The sequence below is a fragment of the Melospiza melodia genome, chromosome 12 (assembly GCF_035770615.1).
Source record: "Melospiza melodia melodia isolate bMelMel2 chromosome 12, bMelMel2.pri, whole genome shotgun sequence".
In the NCBI taxonomy this organism is placed as follows: Eukaryota; Metazoa; Chordata; class Aves; order Passeriformes; family Passerellidae; genus Melospiza; species Melospiza melodia.
In genome coordinates, this window is record NC_086205.1 from 9,501,133 (window position 1) to 9,517,383 (window position 16,251).

The following is a 16,251-nucleotide window of genomic DNA, read 5'->3' on the forward strand; positions in this document are numbered from 1 at the left end:
CATCATCTTAAGGACATTTGTTTTATTCTTCTGTAAAATGAATGAAGCAATTACACATTTAGGCAAAGTTACTTCATTTTCTTTAAAAACATTGCAAAGGTTTTTATTTTTATCTTCCTTTTGAGGAATTACATAGCAGGCAGCAGAGAGAAGAGAGCATGTCCAAGTACTTAATAGACTCTCCTGATTCTTGCCCCTGTGTAGAGGAGACAGCAGTGCTGTCAGTCATTGCTTTGCTGTTTATTCTCTGCAGACAGTGAGGATGGTGTAGGAAACATGGGCTGCCAGCCTGGAGAACATTTGCCATTCTGTTAGTAAGTGCTCTCCATAACCACGTTGCCATGGGGCCACATCCCCAAATCCAGTCTTGTTCTGCACAGTCAGTATCCCTTCAAATCAGTGTTGCACAGCTGTAGGCTTTTCTGGCTGGATACCACTCAGCTCTGTCTGAAGTTTTCTGTAAACACCATTGCTGGCTTTGTGACAGGCCTGAACAGAGGTGCCCTTTTACTGCTCCTTCTCTTCAGGAAGTCCAGTCAATTAGTCCAAGGCAAAACCATAGATTGCATTTTAGTTTCTTTCATCCTTAAAACATTGCCAAGTCCTGACTCTGTGATCTAAGTCATTTCAGCTGAAATGATTGTTCTCAAATCTACAAACGGTTTGCATAGAATATGCTGGCACTTTATAAGTTATGAATTTAGATGTAATCTGTAGGAATATTCCTGTATTCAGTTTGTCAGAGTCTTTCTGTCACTTGGGTAGCTTGATTTTTCTGGTCCTTAACCTGTGACTGGTTTGTGTTTGTAAAGAACCAGTTTCTTGGCTGGTCTGTCTAATCTTCAGGATCATCTCATGCCAGACCTGTTTGGACACATACCTTGTTCTTTGATGCTTGCTGTGATGTTCTAGAAAACTGGAGTAAACCAGAAAACTGAAGTATGTCATGAGACACTGCATTTTTTCTCTGAATTCCACTGAATGTGGCATCAGAACAGGCTTTGATGTGACACTGGATTGCTGCTGTCTTTGGGAAGGTTTTGGAACCACAGGTGATCCCATGCTCAGATAAATACAATGCTGACCCCTTATATTTGATTTTTTTTTTTTTATTTCTACATTTGTAATGCCACAGAATTTAAAATCAGAAGAGGGGCAGGATGCCAGCTGAATCTGATCTTGGCAAACATTTGATATTTTGTAACCTCTACAGAGATAGAGATGTGTTTCAAACCCCATTTTCTGCAAGTTCAACATACAAAACCTGACTTTGATAGTTCTGTTCTTGGGAACAAAATCTGCTGTCCTAAGGACTAACAGAACCTGAGTTGCCTTGATTTGCTTATAGTATGAGGAGATGTGCAATGGGGCTAAAACCTGGATATTCAGTGGCAAAGCAGACTGCACAATATTCTTTAAGTGACCTAAATGTTTTTGGAAGAGTGGAACAGGACCTGTGAGCTGAGAGCGTGTCTGTGTTAAAGAGAAGTCTCCAGAATCAACTGAACTTAACAATGCTAGGGAAGAGCATACTTTTTTTCCTTAATGGGTAAAGTCTAAAATCTCTCAAATTAATGTTACTGAATAAGTGTCAAGTAAGAGCTGTGAGTTTTGATGAAAATAATAGATAAATCTGTAAAAATATTACTTCTCATGTCCCAAAATAGTGATTCAAATAACTTTTTTCTTTTGGTAACTGTTTTAGTAAGAAAAAAACTAATGTGCTGCAAAATGAAAAAAAAATTGGATCGGTCTTCCTCTTTGTAGCATTTTAAAAATAAATTGAGGAAGAATGAGGCACTTTCCTTGTTGTCAGGGACTTAGGCTCCCCATGTCTGTTGGGTTGCAGCTCTCTCCTGTGCACCTCTCTCTGTTTTACTTCCAGCTTTGCCTTTGCTTTTCTACTATGGGAAGCCCATCCAAGGAGCAATGGTGAGAGGCTTCCCTGCACTTTTTCTTACTGTAGTCTGCATGATATTTTTGAGATACCAAAAATTAAAAAAAAAAAAAAAATTCCCAGACTTAGATTTTTCTGCCTGGCTTGTTCCTTTCCTTTCTTTTCCATGATGCACGAGAATTCAGAATGTGGCTGACCTTCATCTGCAAAGATTTATCCACTCCAGATAAAAAGTTGCCAGCATCACAAGTACCACATTAAGGGAGTTGAGTGCCTCCAGCAATTTTGTTTCATTTGGAGTATTACCAGAGACTCCCCAAAATGCAGTCTGCAGGTTGTGTTGTTTCTCAAAGCCCAGCAAATACAGAAGTGATCTTCAGCCAGATGTCCCCTTCAGTGAAGTAAAGGTGTAACTGGGTCATACTTGGCTTCACAGCTGACATTGCCTGTTGGTACTGGTGCTGGACTTGAAATTAGTCAATGTGTTTTAGCTCTTCATGTAGGAACAACATAAGGGGAAGATATTCCAGAAAAATTAGAGCTGGAGAGAGAGGTTTTTTTCCCTCCAATGTTTTGAGCTGGTGGAGAAGGGATGTCAGTTTTTCTCCAAGGTGCGTGCAAAGTAGAGAGCCAGTGTGTGCTCCCTGCCTGCAGAGTGCACTATCTCTAGCAGGAAGAATTTTCCTGTTCTAAACAGAGATCTGGTATGCCACAAAATTTCAGATCTTCATTGTTTCCTCATCTTTTTCATTGACTGAAAAAATTGCCTGATGCTAAGAAAGCATTCTTTCATGCTTCCTAAACAAAACACTTAAAAGTGTCTCTTTCCACCCCTGGAGTCTGTGCATGATCATACTTTCTTGTGCTTTTCCTGTCTAAGAAAGCAGGCATACCAAACAGACTTCACCAAATATCATCTTACATTTTTGGGTTTTAGGACTCTTAAGAAGGAAGATTCAGTATACTTTTCTCTATTACTTGAAAAACTTAGTTTTATAGATAACACCACAGTTTCAGGTTAAAACTGGGTAGTAGTACCAGTGAAGAAATGACATCACTCTGGTTCCTGTGACAATTCTGGTGCTACACAGCTGAAGAAACTTATTTCAATGATGGGCTGCCTTGTCAGGGCAAGTCAGCAGTGAAAGCAGCATCTGTGTTAAACCGTGGCATACTGATGTATGACTTGGACATCTTGGTGTATAATGTGGAGTCTTTTCATAAAAATATTTATATAATTCTTTTCTGACATGATTGCTGTTCATAAGTACCTGAGGATTTAGTTGTGTTTTAAATACAACATAATGTACATTGGGAACTAAAAAAATACCTGTCTCTTAAACTTCTGGTAGACTTATCCTTCAGCTCAGGCATAACTGCTACTAGCCCTTCATGCACTGACCTTGGCTCTCCAGAAGATGGATTCACAGCGTAATGTTAACATTGCTAGGTTTTTTCCAGTTTATTCCTCAATACTACTTTAAATTTTCAGTGTTTCCTAATAGTTAGACTGCTGTATGTTGGATTAAATAAATAGATCTCACCTTCTTTTTATTACAGAAGTACGAAATGTGTTTGGTTTATATAATACTTACACTGTGCTCCCATTTAGCTTGAGACACCTCATGATAAAGCAGTTTATTCTTTTTCTCTGCGCACTTTTGCCTTCTTTCTCTTACATTTCCTTACATCTCTTAAACTGCCTTTTCCTCCTTTGCCTTTCCTATCCATATTCTAGTTACTTACGTGCTTTCCTTCCTTCTGGATTTTTTTTGTGTCTTTCCATTCCCAAGGTACATAGGCACCTGGATTTCTTAAATCTCTGTCATGTTTCCTTCTTGAATTTCTGTTCCTCTCCTAGGTTCCTATAACCACTTCTGGTGCATTTTTTACCTCCAAGAGAGCAAGATTTCAACCCTTTTGTATTTGTGTTTCTAAAGACAGGACACATGTTCACTGGCCTTGTGTTTTCTTTGCAGTGAGACCAAACTTTGAGGAAGGTGGGACAGTGACCGCAGGGAGGAAACACGAATTTATCCGCTCTGAGAGCGAGAACTGGCGCATCTTCAGGGAGGAGCAGAATGGGGAAGATGAGGATGGAGGCTGGCGACTGGCTGGGTCACGGAGGGATGGGGAGAGGTGGCGTCCTCACAGTCCAGGTGAGAGCAGAGCTGGCCAAACATGCAGCTGTGTTTGCTGAGAGAGGGCAAAGGCCATGAGGAGAGGGAGGTGCCACGTTCAGGAAAAATAGGTTCATGTAGTCTTGGTCATTGAATACTGTTCTGGCATGTGTGAGGCTCTTGGTCACGAAATGTTTAGCATAAAATTGTGTGCCTGTTGTTTTCCTTTTAGCCTCTTCAGTATCCTTACATACTTAAGAGAACATTACTTCCCAGGTGTGCACTTGTCTGTATTGTGCTCCAGGTGTGTATGTACCTGGTAAAATAAGGGGTTTTAATAGTACTATTTCTTTGTGGCTGTGACAATAAGGGGATAGAAATCACCCACATCAGACAACATATCTAATGCTGCAGAGTGACACTGACACTAAACCACTCTGGTCATTGACCACTTTCTAGTTTTCCAGATGTGTTTGCAGTGCCAAGAAGCATCCTTGGAAAATCTCAAAATATGTTGCTCTACACATTTTGTAGTTAGTTACAGGATATCTTGTCTCAATAAATTTCAGGTACGTTTTTGGTTTCACTATACCCTTCCCAGGCCTGACAGGGCAAGTCTGTTCACTTGCTTTCCAGCGTTGTATTGCTGGAATTGCAGGAGAAATAAAAAGCAGAGCTTGGTGTTCCAGTAGTAGGACTGAAACATATTACAGATTTTTTCCCCTTCTCTTTGGAAAAGATTCAGTCGTACCTGGTGTGGGATCCTGGGTTTGGCTATCTTTTGGCTGCAGAAGGCTTCTGGAGTACCAGGAGAGGATTAGGCTTTTCTACTGTTACATCTTCATAGAACAGTAAAATTGTTAAGTTTGGAAAGGACCTTAAAGCTGTTTGAGCCCAACCATTGACCTAGCACTGCCAAGGCCACCACTAAACCATGTCCTTAAGTGCCACATCCACATGGCTTTTAAATCCCTCCAAGGATAGGGCCTCCACCACTTCCCTGGGCATCTGTGCTGATGCTTGACAACCCTTCCAGTGAAGAAATTGCTTCTAATGCCCAACCTAAACCTTCTTTCTGGTAGTTCTAGGGGATGATAAGTTCCCCCTGCTTGAGCATCCTTTGCTCCATGCTAAACTTGATAGGCAAGCAAAGAAAGCACAGGACACTTTTGGAGCTGAGGTGGACAATTTCTTCTGTTCAATAAAAAAAGTCCCATTTGGTCTTGCAGTGGCTGTGTTGCCCTTTTCAACTTCCCAGACTTTCAGTACAGTTATTGTTGGGAGCAACCATCACCTCTGTTCTGAGCCTTCTTCATAGCTGTATATAATTCTGCTCTCAAACAGCTGCTCTCTTGTGCTAAAATTTAGCAATGAGCCCAAGGCTTGATTTATCATCAGATGTTTGCTATTTAGAGGCAAATTTTGAAGAATATAATTTTCTTTTCCCCAGTGTTTGGTCATAGTTGTTGATCAGACACTGCTGCCTTGTTATCTAGTTGAGGCAACACCAGGCCAGCTACCTCATGATGTAGCATGATACTCAGGAGTGGAGTGTTCTGCAAGTACCAGCCTGCATGCTTTAGCTACAAAGGAAGCATAGACCTCAAAGTTCACAAGTTCATTCAGATCTTGAACTTTTTTGGTTGTTCTGAGGAAAGTTTTGAAAATTTCAATTCTGTCATGTAAATTTTGCTTATTTGAATTTTCAGTGTAGTAGAAACTAACTGAACTTCCTTTACCAGGTTAGTTTTAGCAGCTATCATTGAAAGCCTGTTTGAAGGCTTATGTGAATCTGCAGAAAAGTTGCCAGTTTTGAGGTAGCCTGAGTTGACAGCTGTATTGCCCTAGTTCTGGCTTTCATCAGAGCTGGATTTGATTTCTCCTATTAGTAGTAGCCACAGAACTATCAAAATGGTTTAAATCACATTTTTGCTTTTAAAATGAGCTTAAATCAAATTGGCATGGTTTAAACTACTTCTTTATACTATTCTGGTGTTGCTAAAAAAAGAGAAATGTCTTCAGAGGACTGTTTTCGTTTGTTTAGTTGGTCCTTCCTGTAGCTTGACTCTTTGTACTCCCTGCTAGGATCTTTACACTGGCTTTAGTAACTGCTAGAAGAGTGTGATCACAGATTTAGATTCACTGGCTGCTTTGAAGTTCTTTTTTTTCCTTTAAATTTTTAACCATGTTTTAAAATTATAAATGTCTAAAAGCCCCCTCTCTGTTGTTACAATTCTTGCATTCACACAATGATTGCCTTTTAAATTTACAAGGCCAAGTCTGTTTTGTCAGAAACAAATACAAACCTGTTGTGGTCTCAAAACTAGTGGCTGATCTATAGATGTTTATGGTTTTGGTTACCAAATCAGCCTTAAGGAATAGGAATAAGTTTTTCTTAACAAGAATTTCTGATACGATTTTGTGTCTTTGTGTAAATAGCTCTTCAAATTGGCCTTTTTCCTGAGAAGCATTTGACAGAGGCCTTAGGCTGTACTTTCATATAAAGATTTTTTAGTTGCTGCTTTGTTTGAAAGGCTTTTCAAATTCATCTTGATTCACTCCACTTTCAGAATCAGGTGCTGTAATTCAACTAGAATAGAATTTTTTTTGTGTTGTTCCTTGCATTTCTTAAATATCATGAAGCAACTAAAGTACATTAGAGAATCTTGCTCCAAAACTGAGCTAAGAACTAGGTCTATATATAATATATACTCACAAAGGTGTGCTATTCTTTTAAGTGCTCTGTTTAGCATTTAGTATTCTTTAGTATATATTGAAAATTTCACTGAGTTAGAGAATATAGCTTTGAAGAGAGAAATTGCTATTAATAAAGCTAATGTGTTCTTGGATTTCCTGAAGCAGCCAGTAGTCCTATCTAGACTTTACCTACAATGTCACCATAAGTTGCAAGGGATAAATTAAGCTTGAAATCGTCTCTTCACTTTAAATACTGAGCATGTAACTATTGCCTCGTGATAGTATGGGGCTGAACTTAAAGCTGTGTTTGTGTCCTAACTGCTGGCTAAAAAACTTCAGGTAAGAATTCAGGTTTATCTCTCCTCTTGGCTTGTTTTAAAAGATTGGCAGCCTGATATTTCAGACCTGAATTATGACCTATATTCTAACTGGGCTTTTACAAACATATTTGGTTACTAAGAAACAAGGGCATGAGTCTGCTACACCAATGTCTTTTTGACTCTCCACATAGCTCTGAAAATCTGGGGGCTGTTAAAGGTGGTGTAACTAAATCTCTGCAAGCAGACTAAATGGTTCTTCATTTTAACTTTGAAGATAGTTGGGCTTTAACAAAGTGCTTAGAATTTACCTTCAAAAAACACATTTCTAGGTGTCACTATGAAGAGCTGCACTCCTGGTATTGGCATGTGAACTGTGGGCAAATAGAGGCTCCTCTCCCCTGCTGGGAGCCCTGACATGGACATGGCTGCTTGTAATGAGGAGCTGTCTGTCCAGGGACTCCATCAGAAATGCTGTCTGGTTGTCAACAACCTCTTACACTTCAGTCTCTTTCCTTAATAACATTAAAAACATTGCCTCAGAACATTGATTTGATGGTTTAATACTACTTGCTGTGTGAGGCATAACTAGAAGCATAGGTTAAGTTATCTGGTGGAATTATTTGCAAATAAGCACATAGGGAATAGTGAAGGCCTTGTTAAAGGATAACATTTGTGTTTCCTTGGTAAAATTTAAGATGAAAGTTCAGAATTTTTCTGGAAAGAGTTTGATTTATATTTCCTGTATTTTTGAGACAAAGGTGGATTTTTGCATGGCTAATATTAATAGTTAAGGTATTAAGGTCAGTGTGGAAACATTGATCAGTCATGAAACAGGACCACGTTTCTTCCCTTTACTGTGGTTTGGGTTTTTTTGGTAGACAGTTGATACTGTGAGGCTGCACTGATTCTGGTGCACAGATTGTTGGAGCAAAAAAGAAGAATTTACTTCTTTTTTTATCCAGTTGAGAACAGCCACCATGAAAAGCTCTAAGGTGCCTTCGTTTTTCTTTGCACCTTTGTGATAGAGATGGCTTGTATTTCATGGAATGCTGTGTACAGTCCTTTCACCCCCAATTTGTTTTCCTTAGCAGCCAGCTCTTTACAGCTTAAATAACATTATTGCACTCAGGGGATTTGAAGCTTGGCTGAATGATGGTGTCTTCTGAATATGAAGTTTATATATGAATTGGGAATGTTCTCCCATTTCTTATGTTCCCAAGTTTTGCTATTCCATGGTTAAAAAGACTATTCAAGAAACTGACCAGTCCTTTCAAAGGTATTTGAACACTTATCACTCAATTTTTCATGTATATGTACAAAAGCATATCTGAAGGCAAGAGGCAAAAACATGGGTGTTTTGTTCAGGATGTGACTTCTGCAGAGCCCCTGAAGGAAAACATGAAATCTTACACAAGTAAAGGTGCCACAAAGACTTAAATCAATGATGGCTGGTAAATTCAGTTGGCAACTAATGTTGCTTGTCTTATTTTCGTGCTTGTTCTAAATTTTGTAGCCAAGCTTTTTTAGCCTTTCGTGGTTTTTAATGCTCATTCCACAGTTTATTATGTGAGGATATACAGCAGACAATATTTGAAAGTGTTCTGCTTATTTGCCTTGCCCTTGAAGTTGCCTGTTCATAGCTGGGCTGTACCGTGTAGCAGCTTTCTGAATTGCTGTCAGTGTCCTTTCCCCACTGTGTGAGCACTGCCCCAGGCCTGTGTGGTAAAGCTCCTTTCCCTGCCTTAGACGGCCCTCATTCCGCAGGCTGGCGGGAGCACATGGAGCGACGGCGGAGGTTCGAGTTTGATTTCCGGGACCGAGACGACGAGCGGGGCTATCGCCGCGTGCGCTGCGGCAGCGGCAGCATGGACGACGACAGGGACAGTCTCCCTGAGTGGTGCTTGGAGGATGCAGAGGAGGAGATGGGCACCTTTGACTCCTCTGGAGCGTTTCTCTCTTTAAAGGTGAAAAGCTGCTTTGGGCCCCTTGGGTCGCTCGGTGCAAATGTCCTGTGATGTCAGGTGGGTTATGGATGATTGCGTTGACTTTGCAGAAAGTGCAGAAGGAGCCAATACCAGAGGAACAGGAGATGGACTTCAGGCCTGTGGAGGAAGGGGAGGAAAGGTCTGATTCTGAAGGGAGCCACAATGAAGAAGCCAAAGATCATGAAAAGACCAAGAAGGAGGGGGAGAAAACAGAAAGAATAGTGGCAGGTAGGGAGGACTTCTCCTGCAACTGTCAGTGTAGAATTTCTGTTAACTCAGTTACTTAGACCTGTGCCTTGTTGCAGAAGCAGTGGAAGAAGCAGCTCAGGCATCATCTCCAGCTGCCAGGTCAGACACCCCACCGAAATCCCAGCCTCCAGACCCGCTGCAGGCAAATCTTTTTGAAAGGAAGGAAGAGTCTGTGCCAGAAAGAACAGAAAAAACAGAAGATAAAGAGAATCGAGTGGAGAATACACTGTCAGCCAAAATGTCCAACAGAGGGGAAGGTAATAAACCTGACAGATAAATTTAGTAAGTTTCCATTACTCACTGTGAATAATCCTGGCCCCTAAAAAGAGGCAAGTGCTGGTGATGGAAAGCCAGATTCACCAACTGGTCTATAAATACAGGATTTGTTGGATATGCCATCTCAGATGCATGCAGTGCACTGGTACTTCACACTGAAATGCAGTCCAGAGAAACATCAGCCTGTTGTGGATGTGCCTCACTGTGGTGCAGCAGAGTAGTCTGGATAAATGCGTGTGGCCAGGAAATGGGACATGCTCAAATGTGCTGAGTTCTGCACTGATAGAACTAAACTGTTCCTTGAAGTGAGGCTGGGTACCTGTGTTCTAAGCAGTACGTTCAGGAAAATCTGAAAATCTTTTGCTTTGGTGCTAAATTTGGGCTGTTGAATATTCTCTGCATTAAGTTCTTAAAAGTAATTGTCGTTTATGTTAAAGATAATGGACTAACTTAAACATTTTTCTTTAGATTTGGCTTCTCTTGCTCAACCTTTGCCACAGATTTCTGCAGACACAGCTGCTTCTGCTCATCTTTCTCCTCCTGTTTCCAATTCAAATCCTGCTCTGCGGCCAGTTCAAACACCTGTCACAGCTGCTCCAGGCATGGGCAACATTCCCACTGATCCAGATGATGAAGAGGGCCTCAAACACCTAGAGCAGGTAAAATTTCTCTAATTCCTTTGTTGTTGACAGTCTTGAGACTGGAGGAATGTGGAATGCAGCAAATATTTGAAGCCCATAAAATCAGAAATGCAGCTAAAACTTTACACTCCCCAATGTATACTGAAAGCTGCTTCTCTCTGGTTTTTTTTTTTGCAAATAATTCACGCTGTTATATTTTTCTATGCTATACCCAGTTTAAAGAGCTAGAGACCATAGTGCTTATGACCACTGTTAAGTAGCATTTTGATTTGTATGAGAAATTATGTATGTCTGTTAAAATCCCCAGACAAACAAACCATCAAACAAAAAGCCAACCAAAATTCTGTAAGTGAATCACAACAGTGTGTTGATGGAACTGTAATGACTGCTGAGATGTAGAACCTTCTTTGTGCTCATGCTCTCATGCCTGTTTTTTTTTTCTGTGGTACTGCATGGGACCTCCTTGGCAAGTTGCTCTAAAGCTTTTTGTAAGCAGGTGAATTGTGCTTGCTCAGGATTCTGCCTGACAAGTGTGGCAGACAGAGCTCCAGGTTTGTGTAGCGGTCACTCCTGTCCTGGGGCTGTCTGTCATTCCTAGTACACTCTGGAGCACTGGGTAGCACAAGGTTGGTTGTGTTTGGTACACTCATTTCCAAATCTCTAAGCCCTCATCTAACTCTTGTATTTCTTGCTGGTTTTGATGTCTCTTGCAGCAAGCAGAAAAAATGGTGGCATATCTGCAGGACAGTGCCCTTGATGATGAAAGACTAGCAGCAAAAATCCAAGAGCACAGAGCAAAGGGTTCCTCTATGCCCCTGTTTCACGAAGCCATGCAGAAGTGGTACTACAAAGATCCACAAGGAGAAATTCAGGGTAGGTCTGTGCCATTTACACTTCCTCTTTTGTTTCACAGAATTGTTAGAGTTCTTCACAGAATTACCACCAACAGATGCTGAAGCTTCTTTTTACAAAAGCAGCACAGGGAATTTACCATTCTAGAGATAGGTTTTGAAAATATGTTCGACCCATCACTGCCCCCATGAGCTCAGCAGGCTGAACGTCCAGAACTGTGTGTTATCAGGGCTGAGGTTTGCCATCACTGCATGTTCCTGTAAATTAGGTTAGACTAAAACCTGTTTCACGTACCATTAGTTACTCAGATGTCCAGATAACAGTGGAAACAAACAAGGAATGTGACCAGTCAAGTAGTTGTAAAGAATCCACAAGAAGCCTTGAAATCAGCCTGAAGACCTGGAATAGTCAGGGAGGGTGATTTGTTTAGAATCGAGGGCAAAGAGGAGTCAGGTTTCCAGCAGCCAGTGCAGAATCTCAGTTTAAATTGCACTTGCAGCCACTGCTTTGTTAGTTCATCTAATAGATAGGAACCGCTCCCTGCTTTCAGTTTTTGCTTAAGAATTTTTTTTGTAAATAAGATTTGAAGCAGGCCTTTCATATTTCTTAACTTTCATAACTTGCACCTTTGCTTTCAGAAGGTACATTTCTTTTGGAGGTCCTAGGGCTCGGTTTAGCAGCTGCTTATCTGCTTCCCAAAAGTGCAGTTAAACAGTGAATTCCTTCCTTGCTGGACTTCACACTGTGTAGTGGGAATGACTTCTCAGCTGTGAGCACCAGATAGGATTGGTGGGGATGTTGTTTGTGGGTTCTGTGTCAATCTCTTGTCTGCAGGTATTGCATGTCTTTAGGGTTTTTTTCATCTCTTTTAAGTTTAAAGAATGTTAACCATCAAGTGCTTTTATTTGCTCAGTGTATGTCAGTCACTGCTCAGTGTTTATTGGTGGGTGGCAATCTAAATATTTTTATTGTAGGATTAAGTACTTCAATGTGACATCAAGAAGCCAACACTTCCAAATAATTTTTCTTTTCTTGGGATAACCTCTTGTGATTTCATATTGTCTAGGAGGAATTGCCTTCTAGAAAAGCTCCTTACAGAGAAGGCAATGGTTACTGAATGTTTCTACTTTTCAGAAGATGTCTTGCAGAACTTATTTATGTGGTTCTTACTTGGTTAAATAATATTTTTATACTCGTTTTCTATGTATTTGAATATGTAAAATTAATATAGGAATGCTCCTTTGAAAGGCATGACTGAAATCTTTCTTAGAAAAAAGAGAAGGAAAAATGTAGATTTTTACAAAGGAAAGAAACTTGATCCTCATTATCTTAAAAAATGTACTTGTTCACTTGAGGTGAATCTGTTTAGCTGCTAAGTTCCAGAAGCAAAACTTGTGTACAACATGAGGATTCCTCTGGTTTGAAGGCAGGAGTTGAAGCAGGCTAAGATTGTTTAATTATCTGTGCAGTGCAGTGGGGAAGGCAGCACTTGTGGTTTGAGCAGTGTCAGGCAGCAGGTACTGCTGAGCTCAGGGGTGGAAGCTGTGAGCCTGAAGCAGTAAGTGCTGCTGGAGGACAGCAGGGGGATTAACTGCACCAAGCCCCACACCCTGGTGGCTGCTTGGCTTTCACCCCAGAGCTGGCATGGCTCCCTCCAAGGCAAGGTGAAAGCCATCATGCACTTCTCCTGAGGCTGTGGGGCAGTGCTGTAGCCCCTGTGCAGGTGTGCATGGACACTCCAGCCTTGGATGAGCAGTGTCCCCACAAGTGGGTGAGGCAGACAGCAATGCCTGGTGCTGGGCACTGTGTGACCATAGCCAGCTCCTTGTTTCCAACGTCCTGAACCTGGCCTTGCTTCCCTTTCCCCACAACGTGTGTTGGTTGATGTCATTTCAGGTCCATTCAGTAATCAGGAGATGGCAGAGTGGTTCCAGGCTGGATACTTCACAATGTCACTGTTGGTGAAGAGAGCCTGTGATGAGACCTTCCAGCCGCTTGGAGACATCATGAAAATGTGGGGCAGGGTTCCCTTCACTCCAGGCCCAGCACCACTTCCACATCTGGTAATTATGTGACAGTTACAGTATTGAAATACTCCTCTAACAAGTGGGAATTGAATTTAGGTGCCATCTACTCTGTCTTGGAATTGCAGGTGTTCCAAGCACCAAAGCTGAACTTGGTGTTAGATTACTTTTGCAAGAGTAGAACAGACATGTAATTTAAAAATGCTTGGTGTAGCTGGCAGACTGGGTACTGTGATATATAAAGGTGCTGTGCATTTCACAGGCTTTGTAAATCTTGATGTCTAGGTATTTTTCTATTTTCGTTTTTTTTTCTGGTAAAAATACAACTTCTACATTGCTTGCATTTGCAATCTACTACTCTTTGTATATATGTTATTGAAAAAGAATGTTTGGTCTCTGAACACAGGGCGAGCTGGACCAAGAGCGACTGACTAGACAACAAGAGTTGGCTCTAATCCAAATGCAACACCTGCAGTATCAGCATCTTCTAATACAGTAAGAGTTCTTGTCCCAGAGATCTTCCAGTGGCTGTGTTCTGTTCTGTGTTTTTAGTCATCTGGAGAGTCAGTGGGGCTGGGACTGCTTCACCTCCAACAGCAATAGCTGCTTCCACAAACACTGGAGATGTTTCTAGTGCACAGGATTAGGGCAGTGTATCTGCCTCAGGCACTTTTCAGAATCCTTTCCAGTGTCACACATAGATTTTGGTGAGACTTGCTTTATAGGTAGCTGTTAGGGTCAGCCTGAATCCCAGGTGTCCTAGTAATGACATTTAGATGTTTTGATGTCAGGAGAAGGCTACACATCTTTGGATCTGGAGATGGAGAAGGTGGAACTTACCTTTGGTCTGCTTGCTTAGCTCTTTGAAGATCAGTGAAAGGTCCTGCTGGGCAAAGCAGTTTGAAATCCATTTTGCCAAAGCTGTCAGTTGTTCGGTTATGGCCAGCTCCTGAAAGCTTGAAGGAAAGAAAGCAGTCAAACTGCTTTTTCAGGGGATCCTGAAAGCATGTGTCGTGACTATAGTTTTTCAATACTGATGGTCAGCTCATGATTGAATGAGGCAAGAGCCTGCTCCTGTGTTAGGCAATGCCTTGACATACTGGGGAAGAGACTGATTGCAGGTGGGCAGTGATCGAGCCGGACTAATTTGAGCTAAAATTATGGAATTTAGACAAAAAAGGAAGTAGTGTTGCACAACTTATAAGAAAAACATGAGGCAGTAATAGCCAGGTGACATAGCTGAGGGTGAAGAGAAGTCTGGTTCTGCTTATGTGAGCCAACTGGCTATATTCTTGTATTTTGATTCTTGCCAAGCTCCTGTTCTGTGGTTTCCTTTAGTATTTAGTATGTACATTATATATGTCAGTGGGCATTAGTCCTTAGAGCATAAATCTGCCTGCAGCTTGGGCATAAGTGAACAAATACTATTTATCTGCTTCTCTTTTGAAGACAACAGTATGCACAGATGCTGGCTCAGCAGCAGAAGGCAGCCCTCTCATCCCAGCAGCAGCAGCAGCTCGCTATTCTCCTTCAACAGTTCCAGGCCCTGAAGATGAGGTGAGCTAGCCCAGACTTGAGCTGAATTCTGTTCTTCCTGTGCTCTAATTTGTGTATAACAATAATTACATTGTGTCAGCTGTTTGTCCTAGTTAAGTTTTCTCATATTTTAGGATTATGTGTGTTAAAGATAGTAATGAATATAAGTATGTTTCAGAATAATAGGAAACAGATTCAGAATATGGAGTACTTCATTATATATGTAATCTTTGCCTCAGAGTGATTATGGAAATGAGGAGATGAATTGTACCTGTCTGACAGTTACGTTGTGCTGGTCACCGAGGAGCTTTTCCAGTTCTGCAGTACTGGATGCTTGTTCCTCAAACTGGCCTCTAAGCAACAAATGCAAAACTGTAGCTTAGCCCTTAACTTAGCAGGGGTGAGATCAGCAAGAACTCTGCAAGCAACTACTGTTGTCCACATCATATTTTTGTTTTGAATAGAGGTGTGGAAGGAAAGCAGTGTGTTACAAGTTACTCAATCTCATACGTGTTGAGAGCACTCCTCTCCCTGGAAGTGGCGTGTTGACTCTTCCTGTTGGTATTACAGAATATCTGAACAGAACATGATGCCACCTGTCACAAGGTCTGTGTCAGTGCCGGACACTGGCTCAATATGGGAACTTCAGTCAGCTTCACAGCCTACAGGTAAGGTGCTTAGCCTGGGTCAGGTCTCTTGGGAAAAGTCCACATGTTAAGAATCAGCATCTTTGAGATGATCCCTCACTTTTTGACACAAAGGGAAATTATTTCTGCATCATGATGTTTAACTGGATTAGCCTACTTTGCCTGGCAGTAGAAGTTCCATTTGAAAGCGGTGAAGAATATGGTAATTTTTCCAGTGGTTATGGAAGTCTGGATGTGAAGGGATCTTTAAGGATGTTCTGCTCTGGTGGGAGGAGCTGGAATAGCTGTTTTTTCTGTGGAATTTCAGGGGAATCCCAGCCTTCCTTCAGTCACAGACTGGCCTTGTTATCCAGGAGGATAAGGTTGCCCTCTACTGATTAAAGCAAAAGTGTTAACATGATTTTAGTTCCTAAAATGTAGTAACAGCATACACAAGATTCTCCCCTTTCAGTTATGTGTTGTTCATGTGCTTATTTTTGCTTGTCAATGTTTGTTTTCTTCACGCTCTAGTCTGGGAAGGAAGCAGTGTCTGGGATCTGCCCATTGATACTGCAGCTCAGGGACCAGCTCTAGAACAACTACAGCAGCTCGAGAAGGCCAAGGCTGCAAAGGTCAGAAATTGTTTTGTACTGTAAGAAGTTGGAATTGCTCTTCTGCAATGTAATTGTGATTCTTGAGCCAATGGAAGACTGAGCTCTTCAATGGTTGATTTTGACTAGATTTTCATGGAAAACACCCTAAAGAGAATAGGGGTTATAAAAACAAGTTATGAAATCCTTGTGGACAGCTGTTTGGAAACCATTGCTGTGGAGGTACTACTGACCCCTGAAATAGTGTTTGTGTTCTACATTTGTGATTAAAACCTCTTCACTAGCCACCTGTTTTAAAATGCGATCATCGGGAGCTGTCAGGCCAAACCCTGAGTTGAGACCAAGTAGTTGTGCTCCTCATCCTCGTGATTTTCACCCAGACTGGTTTGGGGAATCATGAGTCCGATTTTCTATGGT

The 16,251-nt window shown here is 41.4% G+C and overlaps 1 protein-coding gene across 10 annotated transcripts in view; it reads left to right on the forward strand.

The window, feature by feature from the left end:
* GIGYF2 (GRB10 interacting GYF protein 2) overlaps nucleotides 1-16,251 on the forward strand; it is a 75,445-nt gene that overhangs the window by 44,849 nt on the left and 14,345 nt on the right. For 7 of the 10 annotated variants that reach the window (XM_063166723.1, XM_063166726.1, XM_063166729.1 and 4 more), the window contains 11 exons: nucleotides 3,877-4,056; nucleotides 8,781-8,998; nucleotides 9,088-9,247; nucleotides 9,325-9,525; nucleotides 10,013-10,203; nucleotides 10,899-11,058; nucleotides 12,934-13,100; nucleotides 13,468-13,556; nucleotides 14,511-14,618; nucleotides 15,168-15,265; nucleotides 15,755-15,855. In XM_063166723.1, coding sequence (XP_063022793.1) covers nucleotides 3,877-4,056; nucleotides 8,781-8,998; nucleotides 9,088-9,247; nucleotides 9,325-9,525; nucleotides 10,013-10,203; nucleotides 10,899-11,058; nucleotides 12,934-13,100; nucleotides 13,468-13,556; nucleotides 14,511-14,618; nucleotides 15,168-15,265; nucleotides 15,755-15,855 — 1,673 coding nt within the window. The remainder of the gene's footprint in view (nucleotides 1-3,876; nucleotides 4,057-8,780; nucleotides 8,999-9,087; nucleotides 9,248-9,324; nucleotides 9,526-10,012; nucleotides 10,204-10,898; nucleotides 11,059-12,933; nucleotides 13,101-13,467; nucleotides 13,557-14,510; nucleotides 14,619-15,167; nucleotides 15,266-15,754; nucleotides 15,856-16,251) is intronic. The other 3 variants (XM_063166728.1, XM_063166730.1, XM_063166727.1) reach the window with 2 other exon arrangements.